At 42.4% G+C, this 18,028-nt stretch overlaps 1 protein-coding gene across 2 annotated transcripts in view; it reads right to left on the bottom strand.

Annotated features, from left to right (window-relative positions):
* LOC142748001 (uncharacterized) overlaps positions 1–18,028 on the bottom strand; it is a 96,137-nt gene that overhangs the window by 59,780 nt on the left and 18,329 nt on the right. For both annotated transcript variants that reach the window (XM_075855117.1, XM_075855118.1), the window contains exons 3-5: positions 10,704–10,779; positions 9,420–9,518; positions 1,843–1,950 (exon numbers count right to left, since the gene is read on the bottom strand). In XM_075855117.1, coding sequence (XP_075711232.1) covers positions 1,843–1,950; positions 9,420–9,518; positions 10,704–10,736 — 240 coding nt within the window. In that variant the 5' untranslated portion in view covers positions 10,737–10,779. The remainder of the gene's footprint in view (positions 1–1,842; positions 1,951–9,419; positions 9,519–10,703; positions 10,780–18,028) is intronic.

Genomic DNA, 18,028 nt, shown 5'->3' with positions numbered 1-18,028 from the left:
CAGCCTCCTCCAGACCAGTTACACGCTCCAAATCAACTTGGTGCCTCCATTAAAGACAGCTGTCTTAAATGGTCACCTGTATAAAAGACTCCTGTCCACAGACTCAATTAATCTGTCTGACTCTAACCTCTACAACATGGGCAAGACCAAAGAGCTTTCTAAGGATGTCAGGGACAAGATCATAGACCTGCACAAGGCTGGAATGGGCTACAAAACCATAAGTAAGACGCTGGGTGAGGAGGAGACAACTGTTGGTGCAATAGTAAGAAAATGGAAGACATACAAAATGACTGTCAATCGACATCGATCTGGGGCTCCATGCAAAATCTCACCTCGTGGGGTATCCTTGATCCTGAGGAAGGTAAGAGCTCAGCCGAAAACTACACGAGGGGAACTTGTTAATGATCACAAGGCAGCAAGCCACTCGCGATTTTCGCTGCGTTTTTCTCTGCGTTTTTTACGCCTGTTTTTGGAGCTGTTTTCAATAGAGCCTATGAAAAACGGCCCCAAAAACGTCCCAAGAAGTGATCTGCACTTCTTTTTCGCGGCCATTTTTTTACGCGGCCATTTATCAAAACGGTCGCGTAAAAAAACGGCATGTCGGAGCAGAACACCGTTTTTTCCATTGGAATCAATAGCCAAATGTTTGGAGGCGTTCTGCTTCCGATTTTTCCGCCGTTTTTCGTCCGTTTACGGCCCGAAAAACGGCCAAAAATAAACCGTGCGAACATACCCTAAGGCAGATCAAAGATCCTGATTAGTATTTTAATAATCAAATATTACTAGGGACCACACTTCACATCCTCAGCCCTTTTCCCATATCCTACAAACATTTCACAAGAAAGACCTGCCAAGATTATGGATACATGAGTAGATGGAATCTCATCTTATGCCTGGAAATTGGCAGCTCTCCACCCTTTTTTGTGTCACAAATTACATTTTTGGGCTTGTTGCGACGACTTTCTATCACGTTTGGTTCATAAACATGCCAGTCAACAAGGTCAGATAGCTTCACTATTTTCCTCAACAACAGTAGTAAGGTGACTTTTTTTTAAATTATATTTTTTGCATTCCCCTTAAAACCGGGCTAAATATTAATATATATAATTATTGCTACATCTAGCTTAATGACATTTTCATTCAAAAATTTCTGCTATTGTTTAACCCTAGTTGGGGTCCCATGGCCCAGATCTTATAAAAATCTAGTGACGTCCCTTGTATTCTTAGACTATTTTTGTCAGTTACATTACTTACTATTGGTGACGTACAGTATGTGTAAACAATACATAAGGGATCCTTGTAAGTCACAAGAGCACAAAGCAGATTTAGGGCACGGCCAGACGTGGCGGAATTGTTGTTGAATTCCGCAGCGGACAGTCCGCAGTAGAATTCACCAGCGGCCATTTTTTACATTTGTTTCAATAGATTTTGAGGCAAGTTAGTTCAGACGTTGCGAAAAACTCAGCTGTGGACCATAGGCTGCGGTGCGGAATTTTCCCTCCGCAGCATGCACTGTCTGTTGCAGAGAAGAAGCGGAATTTCACTGCGGATTTCAGCCTTTGCAATGAAAAAACTGAAATCTGTGGCAAGTCCGCTGTGTTTTCTGCAACGTCTGAATTACCTGTCAAATATGCAAATGTTGCTGCAGATTAGTTGCGTAATTGCCCCAAATCTGCACCAACATGTGCACAATTCTGCCACGTGTGCCATGTGTGAACATGCCCTTAGTGAACAAACTGCATCATATATAGCACCCCATAATATACAGGCTACAGTATTGTTTTCACATTTAGAGTAGAATGTTACAGCAAATTTTGCAAAAAATACTATTATCACTAGTACCTTAATACTTCTTATATTGATTGCGTTGATTGGTTGCGAAGATAGAAGCATTTCTAGTACTTGCGCATTTCCGCCAAAAGCTGCCATGTGTAGAGGAGTAAGACCACTCTGTATGAAACAAGACAAATACGAGTAAACAAAGTGTATATGATCTCATTTATAAATATCTACCCATGGTACATTATAATATTAATTGCTATAGATTTCTTTTTTTTCCCAATTCTTTTATTTGGGCAATTTTCACATGGTAAGATATAGTCATATACCAGACCAGTAAGCAATCACATCAAAAGGAGACTGACAGAGCATGACAAATACAGTAAGACATGCCATAAGTTTCAATGGTATGAGAACAAGTATAGGCAAAACCAATAGGCAGGTGAATCAGGTAAGCCATAGGTTAAATAAACAAGAAAAGGCATGTCATGTCAAACATAGAAGAAAGAGAATAACAAGTAAACTATAGACCTAAATTAGGGTCACCATTAGTGAAGTGAGACTTGGGTACAAGCTGTGAGTGTTATCAATACAACAGTGAAACTACCAAAATGTAGGAGATAAGGGTAGGATAAAGACGTGAATGGGCATAAAGCCTAACAAAGGGCATATCCCTACAGTAGTAGAACACCCCAATGCAAGATGGGCAGAAATAACTCAGGAAAACGTAGAAAGAGGTACTGAAGCCTCCTAATCGATGACCAGCGGGAAGTCCCAGGGTATGATCAGAATAGACAAACTAGCCTGTCTCCACTATAAGGAAAGCATAAGTACAGTTCAGTTGGGGTCCAGGCCCAGTCATTATAACAGCATAATCGGGAAACCATGAAGCCAGTCTAATTGCAATCCCCGACGTCAGGTAAAGGGGACCAGCATGGTTCTGGAATTGGGACGGGGAACTATTTTGGGATATGATGCTCTAAGGCAGTTGAGTCACATTATTATGACCACCTCCTACTTTCAAAAGTCAGCAGCGCGTAGCCCATGAAAGAAGTGATGTGTTAGTGGGTATATAAGGTGTGCGATAGGCTGACTGAACACATATCACTCATTGTTGCCATGGGTAAAACGGGCGATTTATCGGAGTTGCAAAAAGGGGTGATTATTGGCTTTTGGGACAAGGGTGGCAGTATTTCTCCAACAGCGCATTTTATGAACTGTTCACGTGCTGCTGTCGTGAAAGTGTATCGTGAGTGGACAAATGGCACCTTTGGGAATAACCGACGTGGAAACTGAGGAGCACACGTGCCATTGATGTGAGAGGTGAACATTGGCAACGAAGGTGCGCGAGGGCCGAACAACACACTACAGTGGAGCAGCTCATTGTGAAAATCAACCAGGGGGCTACCAGACGTGTGTGTAAAACAACAGTTCAGCGAACCCTACTGCGTATGGGGCTCCGAAGCAGACGGATGGTCTCTGCTCCTATGCTGACAAAAGTGCATCAGAAAAATAGGCTTAAATTTGAACGGCAGTAACGGAATTGGACCACCGATGATTGGCAAAGGGTTGGCTTCTCCGATGAGTCACGTTTTCTGCTTCATCGAACGGATGTACATTGGCGTGTCAGGCGAGAAACATCAGAGAACAAACACCCTGCAACCATTGCTGGAAGAACATAAGCTGTTGGCGGCAGCGTTATGGTCTGGGGAATTTTTCCATGGCATTTTCTGAGTCCACTCATCCATATGGAAGGCGCTCTGAATTGATTTTGGTATGAATCCATCAATGCAGATCAGGTCCACCCATACATGCTGTTTGTCTTCTCTGGGGCAGATGGAATCTTCCAGCAAGACAATGCGACATGTCACATGGCTAGAAATGTCCGACAGTGGTTGGAAGAGCACGACCAAGACTTCCAAAGTTCCTCCCTGGCCCCCTAATTTGCCAGACTTGAACCCAATTGAGCATCTGTGGGATCACCTCGATTGTCTTGTTCACTCTATGGATCCTCCCCCACGCACTCTCCAGCAAATGTGGGATTCACTGCAGTCAGCATGGCTCCAGATAACTGAGACAACCTACACTGAGTCACTCCCAGCGGTTACTCTGGATATTAGCTGGTGGTCATAATAATGTGACTCGACTGTGTATATCTGTATAAGGCTGATGATATATCATATCTATATTTGGTTGTGACCACTAATATATGCTGCTAATTGTAACTTTGATCTTATATCTATACACATTGAATGTACCATTGCAATACATGATTTATGTATTATTTTGGAATGCTTCTGGAAGAGTGGGATGGGTTAGGGTTTTTCTATTTTTTTGTATGTTTTGTAATTAAATGTAAATGCAAATAAAAAATTACCTAATTTAAAAAAGGTATAGGGGCCAGGGCAGGCCTTCTGGGGTGAAAAAAAAGGTCTTGGTCTCCTATATGTTGGCAGTAGGACCTAGAGAATAAGCTGCAGCCATTGAGGTTCTACCATGGCAGTGATGTTGAGGGACGGAGTCCCTAGAGCGATGCATACACGGAGGATGGCAATGCGGTAAAACAGAGGCCTAGAGGGAACGCCAGGATGTTAGTCGCTGACTTCTGAGACATTTAAGGGCAGATGTACTAAGACTGGCGTTTCATGCGACAGATTTTTTAAGAGTCGCATGCACAACTGTGACGCAATGACCGAATGACCACGTCCGTGCGCCAACCATCCCCCCATCGGACATAAAATAAAATATATTTTCACCTCATTGTTCCTCTTCGCTTTTCCCCTCCAGGTACCCTCAGCATGCGGCGGCTCATACAAGGTCCTGACACAGAGCAGCATCAGGGCCAAATATGCAACACAGCATTCAACGTCATCAGTGCTGCATAACATGCAACTACCACACGCTGCCATGCTTTAGTAAGTTGCATATGCCGTGGCTGGTAGTGAGAGCCTGAGAGAACAGTATATACTTTTTTTAGATTATTATTATTGTCTGAAGGGGGATAGCATGTCAGGTTATGGGGAGTGGTCCAATCTGGGGTGCAAGCTACAGGGCCATGCACAGGCCTCCAAACATGCTATGCCCCACACCGCTGTGTGCTGGCGCAAATTTCCGGTACAATTTTCGCAAGTAGATAGGTTGACAAATTTCCCCCATATTTTTCACAGACTCCAACTTGAAAGAGAAAGTTGAGGTAAAAGTCAAAGAGCTACAGTAGATGGCGGGTGTAATAGAATTTGTTTTCTAGCAAAGTAAAGTGTCTTATTGATGTGTTATGAATGGTTTAAATACTGTTACTAGACAGTTTGTATGAATTCCTTTGCTATCTATTTCTGATCAGTTTGTACGGTATGCGTTTGTTTTGCTACACATTTTTGGTTAGTTTGCGTACATTCCTTTGCTATGGTAAGTTTGTGTACATTACTTTACTCCTTATACTTCTTCATTTATGGTCATGTCCAGCTGGTTATACAGACACAGTATTGAAAGCCTCCACCCCAAATTAGATTAAAGACCCAAGTTTATGTTGTATCTAGTTACTGGGATCACAAACTGTGTATAGGTGCCCAGCAACATTTTGGTTGTCATCGACATTTCATTGTGGAAAAACTACTCATCTGTAACTGCAGCTAAGTATCATTTCATTTATTAACCCCTTGGCGTTATGTGACATAACTGTATGTCAGGGGGAGTATGGGTGTACAGCCAACACCTCACTGCAATGGCCAAGTTCGGACATAACTCTGACACCAGCTGTTTAACCACTTAGATCTAATCCGTTAGAAAGAGGGGGATGGCCCTCCGTCAGTCCATCGCATCCCCGTAATGCGATCACAAGGTGCCAATGGTTATTATGTCAGCCTGGGGGTCTAGTGAAGGCCCCCAGGTCTGCCATCTTTCTGCTGCTATTAGGCCCCGCCAGACAGTTAAAATGTTTAATAATGTATCAAAAAATACAAATATTAAAACTTTAAAAAAAAGTTTTACATTTTTCCCCTATAGAAACGTAAAACATTAAAAAAGTAAACATAATTGGTATAAGTCTAAACTATTAAAATATCATGTCATTTAACCCATTGGATGAATGGCGTAGGAAAATTCACAGAACTCTGCATTGTATTCTTAGAACTTTAAACCCTAGTCGCCACAGCCATTTTTCATTTGTTAATTTTAGTTTCACACTCCCCACCTCCAAAAGCCGTATTTTTTTCCGTTAATGGAGTGGTGTGAAGGCTTATTTTTGCGGGAGGAGTTGTAATTTCTATTGGCGCTAAGTACCATATAATGTACTGGGAAACTGAAAAAAACTACATTGTGGGGTGGAATTGGAAAAAAATTGCGGATCAATACGATTACGGGTCAATATGATTAAGGCGATACCAAATTTATGTAGTTTTTACTATGTTTATTACTTTTACAAAGAAAAAAATATTTGTTAAAAAAATAAAAATAAATGGTGCCCCCATTTTCTGAAAGCCATAACTTTTTGATTTTATTTGCTTATTTTTTGCATGACAAGTTGTAGTTTTTATTGGTACCATTTTTTGGTACATACACATTTTTTATCACTTTTTATAAAATAAATTTCAGAACTAAGGTGACCAAAAAAGCATTTTAAAAGGTTTGCTTTTTTATGGCGTTCACCGTGCAAATTAAATAATGTTATATTGTAATAATTCAGAACTTTAACGACGCAGTGATACCAATTTTGTTTATTGTTACATTATTCTAGAGGAAAAATGTTTGTTTTTTTAACTTTTAATATTTTATTTATTTTATTAGTCCCCCAAGGGGATTCGAACCAGCGATCTGCAGATGCTGGCTCAATACACTGCAATTCTAATGTATCGCAGTGTATTATCATTTTTAGGGCTTATTCAGACGAACGTAAAATACGCGCGTGCAACGCGCGTGATTTTCACGTGCGTTGCCCGTAGCTATATTAGTCAATGGGGCCGTGCAGACATGGCAGCGTTTTTTGCGCAGCGTTGCTCCGTTGCAAAAAACTCACGACATGTCCGATGATTCAGCGTTTTCAACGCATCACGCACCCATTGAAGTCAATGGGTGCGTGAAAACCACGCATGTCGCACGGAAGCACTTCCGTGCGAACTGCGTGTTTGCGCAACAGCTGTCAAAAGGATGAATGTAAACCGAAAAGCACCACGTGCTTTTCTGTTTCCGAACATCCAAACGGAGTGTCTTTGCGATTAGCGAAGCCGGACAAGCGAACCGAACTTCACCGGGTTCGGCCGAACTCGATTTGGCCGAACCCGGCAAAAAAATTATCGGTACGCGACGTCAGGAGATAGTCACTGTCCATGGTGCAGAAAGAGTTAAACTGTTTCAGCACCATGGACAGTGACTACCGATCCCAATAAACATGAACCTGTAAAAAAAAAAACGAAGTTCTGACTTACCGATAACTCCCGGCTTCTTCCTCCAGTCTGACCTCCTGGGATGACAATTCAGGCCAAGTGACAGCTCAAGCCAATCACAGGCCAAGCACAGCCTGCAGCGGTCACATGGACTGGCGCGTCATCCAGGGAGGTGGGGCCCGATGTCGAGAGGCGCGTCACCAAGGACGCGTCACCAAGGCAACGGCCGGGAAGTTCTCGGTAAGTACAAACTTTTTCTTTTTTTCACGGCATTCACTGTCGAGGGTGCTGAAAGAGTTAGCTCTTTCAGCACCTTGGACAGTGACGGGCGTCGACTAGACTCATCTCTATGATGGCGGCTGCGCGAAAATCACGCAGCCGCGCATCAGACACGGATGACACACGCAGCTGTCAAATGGTGTTTGCGCGCGCAAAACGCTGCGTTGTTTGCGCGCGCAAAAACGCAACGCTCGTGTGAATCCAGCCTCACAGTGTCCTGTTAAGCCCTGCCAGAAGCTTTGGTCAGTATTTAGCAAGTTATTTGTTTGGACATTGTAATTACAACTGGATCCAAAAACTCATTAAAAAAAACTATTGCAAGCTAATATTTTCTGCATTAGCTGTCCAATAAAAAAAAAAAATGCAGAAAAATCAAAAGACAATAAAACATTAGTGTGAACATAGCTAAGGACTAGTCTTAGTCACAGATGAAGGATGGATACAACTGTATTAAGTCTGCACAGTACTTTGTGAACTCCAGGCTGATACATTGTAGAAAACTATCAGGAAAACAAGGGATTTGCGTTTCTCATGTATTTAAAGTAGTTGGAGGGACGGGAAAGAGGAAGGCGTGTGATCTAGTTAATATGTAACTTTTATTAGTATGTTTAAAATGAGCAAATTGTGTTAAAATGCCAATGGTGCAATAGGGTATGTGTGAGTGACCCCCAAACTCAAATACCCTGAGGCCAGCTCAACAGTATAACAAAGTTATGTCTCTGTAAAGTACCACAATTAGAGAATGTGCTGCCATGCAGTTTGCAAGCAGCATAGTGTGAATGGACTCCAGCCAATTGATCTCCCACAGCGGTGCTCCCTGGTAGCAGAGCAGCAATGTGGTGGATACTATTGGAACTGGATTATGATACACTGGGACTGATTGTATGTTGCAGCGGCGCCTCAGCAGGGATAACTGAGGCAGCGATGCAAGACAGTCGTCCGGGTGATAGACTGTGGTCCGGAAAGTGCAAGACCCCTGCACTGACGCTGTGCCTTGATTCGCAGGGTGGCCGTGCGGTTTGATTATTTGTTGATAAATCGTAGTGTGTAAATGGGCCTTTAAATACATGAAGGTAATATGTGAGAGACCACCTCAGGTGGTGTACACCAATGTGGTACTTCATGTGTGATAGGTGGTCTCTCACAGATTACTTTCATGTATTTAAAGGCCCATTTACACACTACGATTTATCAACAAATAATCAATCGATTGGTGGATCTGATCATTTCCATCTGAACAATCGTCACAACTGATGGAGGTCTGTAGCAATTTTCAGCCTCTGGATGTAAACTAGAGATTATGGAAACAAGAGCTCTCGATGTACACGCTAAGGCCCCATGTACACGACCGTTGGAAAAACTCTGTAATTGTGGACCGCAAAACGGACCACAATTACGGACCCGCCCGGTTCCATTAGTCGCGGACACTTTTCCGTATCGCTCGTGATTACGGGCACGGCCGTGTGCATGAGGCCTAAATGTGTCCAAGGATTGAATAGCATAGTAGACTGTACTTTTCCATTCCAGCGGAACCCACAAAAAAAAGGTATACTGCGTGGTACACTGTTTTTTAATATGGGATCCTGTGGGTGACGTATGCCACTATAAGGCAAACGTCAAAGGCATGTGTTTAACAGATATGTCATGGAATTTCCAATAGCCTTTCATGACGTATCCATTAAAAAGATACCATTATAGTCTAAAGATGCATTCTTTAAACAAATGCCTTTTTTTTTAACAATGGCATGCGTCACCCATAGACTATAATCGTGTTCGCTAAATGATAGGTCATGAACACTCATGATCCCAGTTCACCACTTATCAGTTTAACGGATAACATTAAAGACTTTGGTGAGGGATGCCACTGTTATACATTAAACGTAGGCGGTGATGAATGCCTACGTTGGGAACTTTTTCCCGATGGATAAGTCAAACGTAAGCAAAAACCGTGAACTGGGCATTACCCATCGTAACCATACTTACCGCATTTTGGCTGAGTACACTGTATCCATCCTGCATCAGTCTACGAACCATGTCTAAATTGCCCGCATGTGCTTCATAGTGTAGACGTGTGTTCCCGTACTGCAAGCGATAAAATGCATCAATTTATCTTTTATAAAACACATGTGGCAGTAAGGCTCTGTTCACACCACGTTTAGCCACACAGTTGACAATGTATACCGAGACTTTTAGGCACGTGTTGCGTATTCGCTGCAGAATTTTCGTGTGGAAATTCTGCAACATAAATTTATATGCTGCAGCACCGCTGGTCAATTTCTGCACGTTTTTTCAGCAGATTTTTTCTGCAGGGTATGGATGAGATTTATTTAAATCTCATTCACTTTGCAGCTACTAAAGCCTCTGGGCGGAAATTCTGCAGCAAGTATGCAACGTAAATAAATAAATACCTATACGTATATTGTAGAGTATCAATAAGCTTTTATGGGGGCAGAAGTATGCCAAAAAAAGTGATCATTTTGCCAAATGTTTGAAAAGCATAGGCTGGAGGAATTTCAGGGATGGGGGCTACAGCATGATGTATTAATATCAAAGTTAATTAAAAAAAAAAATATTTTTAGATTGTAGTTGAAATATTGTAATAAGTAAACCAGAAAATAAGTTATACTTTATTTTTTTAATGAAAGTCAATGGCAGACATATATGCAGCCTTATGTCTATTTAGCTGCATATTTTCATCCCTTTTGACAGTATACTTCTTTTTTTTTTTAAACCAAATGCATATGGTCCACTGGATGGCCAAACGTGGTGTAAACTAAGCCTTAATTTTTCATTGTAAGTAAGGGTGGATTCACACGTGGCAGATTTGTTGCAGACTGAAAATCAGTTCCATTCATCTGAATGACACTTGCAGAAATGCATGTGCTTGCAACTAAGGCTGGGTTCACACAAGCACATTAACGTCCGTAATGGACGGACGTATTTCGGCCGGAAGTCCCGGACCGAACTCAGTGCAGGGAGCCGGGCTCCTAGCATCATACTTATGTACGACGCTAGGAGTCCCTGCCTCTCCGTGGAACTACTGTCCCGTACTGAAAACATGATTACAGTACGGGACAGTTGTCCTGCAGAGAGGCAGGGACTCCTAGCATCGTACATAACTATGATGCTAGGAGCCCGGCTCCCTGCACTGACTTCGGTCCGGGACTTCCGGCCGAAATACGTCCGTCCATTACGGACGTTAATGTGCTCGTGTGAACCCAGCCTAAATCTGCAGAAGGGTGCAGGGGCCTTAAAGAAGAGTCTCACCTGATCAGCAGGCTCCGTGCTGGTGCAGTCCATCCTCCACTTTATATGTCCACTAAAATGCCTCACAACATATGGTCTGAGTGGAGTAAAAAGGAACATGCAAAACAGCATTTGAATTCACATATACAGTTACTGCAAAAATTAAATAACCCTAAAAAATGTAATAAACAATGCAAAACATAGAATAGTATACTCCTTGTTCTCCATAATAGAATTCTTCTCAACCGTAATTTTATATAACAACTGGAGCACTGCCTGTATATTTTGCATAATCAAGGAGTACTTATAATTTACTTTAACCATGATTACATATCAAATATTAGTGATGGTAATAAGTAATATTTACTGACCAAAGAAATGAAAATTGAAATAAGTGAATAGAGGACTTGTAAAATATTCTTATGTAAGAACAGGGTGTGTACCTAAAATACCTGCATACCAAGATGGGGCATACTTTATAAAGATCTCACAGACAGGTTGCATTTCTGAGAACGTGACAAAAAACTTCTGCTTATAAGGCTGGATTCACACGAGAGTGGCGTTTTTGCGCACGCAAAAACGTGGCGTTTTGCGTGCGCAAAAGCCACTTAACAGCTCCGTGTGGCAGCATCATATGATGCGCGGCTGCGTGCTTTTCGCGCAACCGCCATCATAATGACACTCGGTTTGGATGTTTGTAAACAGAAAAGCACGTGGTGCTTTTCTGTTTTCATTCATCCTTTTGACAGCTGTTGCGCGAATCACGCAGTTCGCACAGAAGTGCTTCCGTGCGGCATGCGTGGTTTTCACGCACCCATTGACTTCAATGGGTGCGTGATTCGCGCAAAACGCCGAAAGAACGGACATGTCGTGACTTTTTTGCACATGTCCGCACGGACGTTGCACGGACGTAATTCCTGTTCGTCTGAATGAAGCCTAAGGGTGTGTTGACATGCAGTGTTTTTAAGGCATTTTTCGGGGGGGGGGGGGGTAAACGCCTCGAAAAAAAACGGAAGCTGAAGGCCTGCAAACATCTGCCCATTGATTTCAATGGGAAAGATGGAGTTTCATTCAGACGGGAATTTTTTTTACGAAGCCATTTGAAAAACCAGCGCGTAGAAAAATGCCCCGTAAAAAGGAGTAGCATGTCCCTTCTTGAGCTGTTTTTGGAGCTGTTTTTCATTTTGTCAATAGAAAAACAGCTCCAAACACGGCCTCAAAAAACGCATCAAAAAAACGTTTGATGCTTAAAAATGGCTGAAAATCAGAGCTATTTTACAGCCGTTTTTACTTTAGAAATCCCTATGCGTTTCATCCTAGTAGGAGTATAGTAGACCCTATTTAGACATTTCGTTTGAATCAACAACCTTTCAATCATCTGTTGACAAGGCAGGGATATCCACCACCCACTTTGTTCAGAGATAGTGTTTTGTAGGAGGACATAAGCTCTAGTTAGTGGTCTGGATGGTCTGCAGTCCCAAGGATGTCCTCAAGTTTAGAGAAGTAGATTGAAACCGCCCCAGCGCCAAAGAAAGAACTAATTTACACTAGACTGTGGAGTGATTAGGGGCAGTGTTTACACTAGAATGTGGATTGACGGACTACAGTGTTTACACACAATCTGCCTACCTGCAGCCGCCACAAAAAGTAGGGTAGTACATACCGAGAGCTTACTGCATACGGTTATAATTTGAACTAAATAATATCAGGATGCAGTTAGCTCCTATGCTCCCTTTAGTGGCAGCTGCAGGCAGCAGAATGTTGTTTTAAATCTACACCGCGTTCCAAGTTATTATGCAAATGTTTTTTTACGCTGATTTTCCTAAATAGTCGATGCAAATGACAGTCAGTATAATCTTCAAGCCATCAACCGTTGGAGTATAATGCAAATTTTATTGAACACATCTTCTAATGATAACACTTTTTTTTTTAGAAGTAAAAAACTCAAAATGCACTGTTTCAAATTATTATGCACAACAGAGATCAATTATGCACAACAGAGATTTTAAAGGTTGTAAAGAGAACTAAAATGGTAATTTGTTGAATTTGCAGCATCAGGAGGTCATATTTACAGAAATCAAAAGCTCTTTCAATCCAAAAAAACGTAACAGGCCAAGTTAGATGTTAACATAGGACCCCTTCTTTGATATCACCTTCACAATTCTTGCATCCATTGAATTTGTGAGTATTTGGACAGTTTCTGCTTGAATATCTTTGCAGGATGTCAGAATAGCCTCCCAGAGCTTCTGTTTTGATGTGAACTGCCTCCCACCCTCATAGATATTTTGCTTGAGGATGCTCCAAAGGTTCTCAATAGGGTTGAGGTCAGGGGAACATGGGGGCCACACCATGAGTTTCTCTCCTTTTATGCCCATAGCAACCAATGACACAGAGGTATTCTTTGCAGCATGAGATGGTGCATTGTCATGCATGAAGATAATTTTGCTACGGAAGGCACGGTTCTTCTTTTTGTACCACAGAAGAAAGTGGTCAGTATGAACTCTACATACTTTGCAGAGGTCATTTTTACACCGTCAGGGACCCAAGAGGGGCCTACCACCTCTCTCCCCATGATACCAGCCCAAAACATGACTCCGCCACCTCCTTGCTGACGTCACAGCCTTGTTGGGACATGGTGGCCATCCACCAACCATCCACTATTCCATCCATCTGGACCATCCAGGGTTGCACGGCACTCATCAGTAAATAACACGGTTTGAAATTTAGTCTTCATGTATTTCTGAGCCCACTGCAACCGTTTCTGCTTGTGAGCATTGTTTAGGCACACCGGCAAACCTCCGGAGGATCCTACACCTTGAGGTTCGCGGGACTCCTGAGGCACCAGCGGCTTCAAATACCTGTTTGCTGCTTTGCAATGGCATTTTAGCAGCTGCTCTCCTAATCCTATTAATTTGTCTGCCAGAAACCTTCCTCATTATGCCTTTATCTGAACGAACCCATCTGTGCTCTGAATCAGCCACAAATCTTTTCACAGTACGATGATCACGCTTACGTTTTCTTGACATATCCAATGTTTTCATACCTTGTCCAAGGTATTGCACTATTTCACGCTTTTCGGCAGCAGAGGGATCCTCTTTCTTTCCCATATTGCTTGAAACCTGTGGCCTGCTTAATAATGTGGAACGTCCTTCTTAAGTAGTTTTCCTTTGATTGGGCACACCTGGCAAACTAATTATCACAGGTGTCTGAGATTATTACAATGATCCCAAGAGCCCTAAGACACAATACCATCCATGAGTTTAATTGAAAAACTAATAATTAAATGTTTATGACACTTAAATCCAATGTGCATAATAATTTGGAACACGGTGTATGTCTATGCAGCAGACATTTTGACCCCTCAAAACTACTGACAGTGCTATATTGAGGACAGGGAGAGTCGTGTAACCATACCTGGGGTGACAGACATGCAGGTTGCATAACCGAGAAATTAACGTTTTAATGTCCCCGGCACCACGATCGTAAGTGCCCCTTAAGCGGGCCCCTTCATGTGCAGTGCTCCGGACTCTCTTTACTAATCAGTCCCCAGCCCTTTTCCTCTGATCTGAGTGACAGCTCTTGCGTCCAATCAGGAAACTACTAGAGCAGTCACTCAAAGCAGAGGGGGCACTTCTGGTCACAGTGCTGGAGGCATAAAAACGTTGATTTCTTGGTCATGCGATCTGTATTACCATCACCCTGGGTATGGTTACACTGCTCTCCCTGACCTCTATATAGCGCTGTCAGCTGTTTTAAGTGGTTTACAACCATTTTAGTCACAATCTGGGGCCCTGAAGTGGGGCAGTAAACATGCTGCTGTGTGACTGCAGCCTAGGCCTTCATCAGCCTCTAGAATATACTGGGTGTGCCTCCTTAGCAGTCAGCCGCAATACTACGCCCTAGCACACAGGAATCCAGTATACTCTAGTGCCTGATCAAGGTCTAGGATTAGACTGAAACGTCCACACAGGCATGAAAATAAAACATGTAACTTACTCAAACTGGTGTGCATAGTACTTCACAGTTGATATCGGGTTAGGCCCCTTCTTATGCACCCATCAAAACCTAGAGCTATCTAAACCTCAACAAAATTGCAGCCTAGGTCTCATTCCTGGAATGCGTTAGGATTAGTAGACCCCACCTGTCCCCAAAACAGGAAATAAACTGCAAGGTATAAATAAAAAGGTATCATAAATTACACCTTCCTGTTATACTTCTGATACACCCTGAATTATGTCATGAGCGCTGGACATTGTTCCTCTTTAGTAAGAAGATTATGGCTTTCTCCACATGGTGCTGTTTTTAAATTTTTTTTTGTGTCAGGACAAAACGCGAATTGGATAAATAAAATAAAAAAAAGTAAATTATTTAGAATTTTTTTTTGTTTAAAAAAGCATCAACACCTGTAGCAGATTTCAGGTGGTGTTGGGATTATATAGCACTGGTAGCTAATGTTTGATGATATTATTATTAGGCCTGTTCAGAAGTTCCGGATCTTGATTTTGGTGCGGATTGCGCATCAATTTCGCCTACAGTTCAAGTGAATGGGGAGTCCGCAACAACATCTACACCCAACCGCGCAGCAGGAAAAAAATTAGTATTTGCTGATTCCACATGAAATCCCTCCATTCAGATATCACACGGCACGTCCGCGATAGGAATCTGATTACTAACACAGATCCCCTAGTGAATACATGTTGAATTTGCTATAGTATGTATGGCATTATTATTTAAAGAGAACCTATAAATTCTAAGGCCTCTACGACTGTAGCCAAGTGCACGGCCGTGATTTTCGGGTCGGCCGGCAGCGGAGTGTCACTCGCGAGCCGCCCACAAATAGCGGGCCATGCACGTGGCCGCGTCCATTATTTCCTATGTGCCTGGACCGCAGAACACGGCCATAATAAGACATGCCCGTTCTTTCTGCGGTCAGGTGACCTGGGCCATGCAAGGACCGTGGAAACCACAGTCGTGTACATGGCCCGATAGGAATGAATGGGGCCGCAATTCTCCCGTGGATTTTCGAGGGAATTGCGGCTGCAAAAGCACGTTCGTTTGCATGGGGCCTAAAAGAAAAACACAAAAAGTGACATTAGATTAACCCCTTAACGCACCACGACGTAACTGTACGTCAAGGTGAGCAGTAAGTTTGCGCACCTTGACGTGCAGTTACATCAGTGCTTTGACAGTTAACCGCCGCGCGGCGCTACACCGCAGCGGCGGTTAACTGTGCAGGGTATCTGCCCTGCATTCCCCGTTGCCGATCAGCGGCCCATCGCCGCTGATATCGGCAGTTAACCCCTTAATTGCGGCGCTCGATTTTGAACGCCACAATTAAGGTGTTTAGCGTCGATCGGCAGCCCCCGCGTGAAATCACGGGGGCTGGCGATCGTACCCATGGCAACCGGACGCCAGACAATGGCTTCCGGGTTGCCATGTACAGAAGCCTATGAGGACCACCCGGAGGGTGGTCGTCGTAGGCTTCCTGTCAGTGTGACTGTCACGTCACAATGACAGTTGGAATGCATTACACTACGTGTGTAGTGTAATGTATTCCAGCAGCGATCAAAGCTACAAGTCTAAGTGTCCCCTAGTGGGACAAGTGAAAAAAGTAAAAAAAAGAATAAAAATGTTTTTAAAAAAGTGTAAAAATAAAAGTTATAAGTGATATAAACAAGAACTGCTTTTTTTCCTATTATAAGTCTTTTATTATAGGAAAAAAAATGATTACGTAAAAAAAAATCACACATATTTGGTATCACCGCGTTCGTAACGACCCCAACTATAAAACTATAATATTATTTTTCCCGCACGGTGAACACCGCAAAAAAAATAAACGAAAAACAATGCCAGAATCACTATTTTTTGGTCACCACCCCTCTCAAAATATGTAATAAAAAGTGATCAAAAAGTCGCATGTACGCCAAAATAGTACCGATACAAACTACAACCCGTCCCGCAGAAAACAAGCCCTTACACAGCTTTTTTGAATGAAAAATAAAAAAGTTATGGCCCTCAGAATATGGTGACACAGAAGATAATTTATTTTCTAAATAAGTTATTTTATTGCGCAAACGCTGCAAAATATAAAAAAAACGTATATACATATGGTATCGCCATAATCGTACCGACCCGCAGAATAAAGTATAATAGTCATTTATAGCCCAGGGTAAACGCCGTCAAAAATAAATAAAAAACATTGTCAGAATTGATGGTTTTTGGTCACCCGGCTTGCCGAAAAATTGAATAAAAAGTGATCAACAAAATCGCATGTACCCCAAAATGGTACCAATGAAAATTACAGATTGTCCCGCAACAAATAAGCCCTCACACGGCTCCGGTGGTGAAAAAATAAAAAAAGTTCCGGCTCCCAGATTATGGCGATGCAAAATGTACAGAGCGTTCCAAAAGCGGATAGGATCGGGTGCCATTTATAAGTGCGACACTGGCCACATATCTGTGGATTATTATTTATTTACCCCATTATTATACCCTCTTATTATGCCCCTGATGTACTCTGCCCAGCCTACATGTGCCCCCACATTATAAACTGAAATACCAGCAAAACGCCAGAGCTACTACCAAGCAAAATATGCGCTCCAAAAGCCAAATGGCGTCCCTCCCTTCTGAGCCCTACAGCGTGCCCAAACAGCCGTTTACGTCAACCGATATGGCATCGCCATACCAGGGAGAACCCTGTTAATATTTTATGTGGTATTTATGGCACAAACTGGGCACAACATGTAGTGCACTAAAATGACACATCATTTTGTAAATTTTAATTTTCACTCTGCACCATCCGCTGCGCATTAACCCATTCGCGCACCATGACTTAATGGCATGTCGTGGTGTGGGGGGTGATATATGGAGCATCTCCCGCGCTGAGCCCGCGCAATACGCTGCGGGTGTCAGCTGTGTATTACAGCTGATACCCGGGACTAACGGACAGAAACAGTGATCACGCTGTTACAGGAGCCTGTAAAAATCACAATATACTGCAATACATTAGTATTGCAGCGTATTCTACCAGTGATCTAACGATCGCTGGTTCAAGTCTCCTATGGGGACTAATAAAATATGTAAAAACAAAAGTAAATAGTTATTATTAGTGGAAAAAATTAAATAAATATTTAAAGTCCAAAAAGAAACCCTTTTCACATTTTTTCTCTAAAGTAATGTAAAAAAATAAAAAAAATACACAAAATTGGTATCGCTGCGTCCGTAAAAGTCCAAGCTATTAGAATATACCATTATTTAACTCAAACGGTGAACGCTGTGAAAAATAAAGAATTGTAAACTGCAAAATCGCCGTTTTTTGGTCACCCAGGCTCTACCAAAAAATGTAA

The sequence above is a fragment of the Rhinoderma darwinii genome, chromosome 3 (assembly GCF_050947455.1).
Source record: "Rhinoderma darwinii isolate aRhiDar2 chromosome 3, aRhiDar2.hap1, whole genome shotgun sequence".
Taxonomy (NCBI): Eukaryota; Metazoa; Chordata; class Amphibia; order Anura; family Rhinodermatidae; genus Rhinoderma; species Rhinoderma darwinii.
Note: the sequence above shows the minus strand (reverse complement) of the source record. Positions and strands in the feature narration are given on the sequence as shown.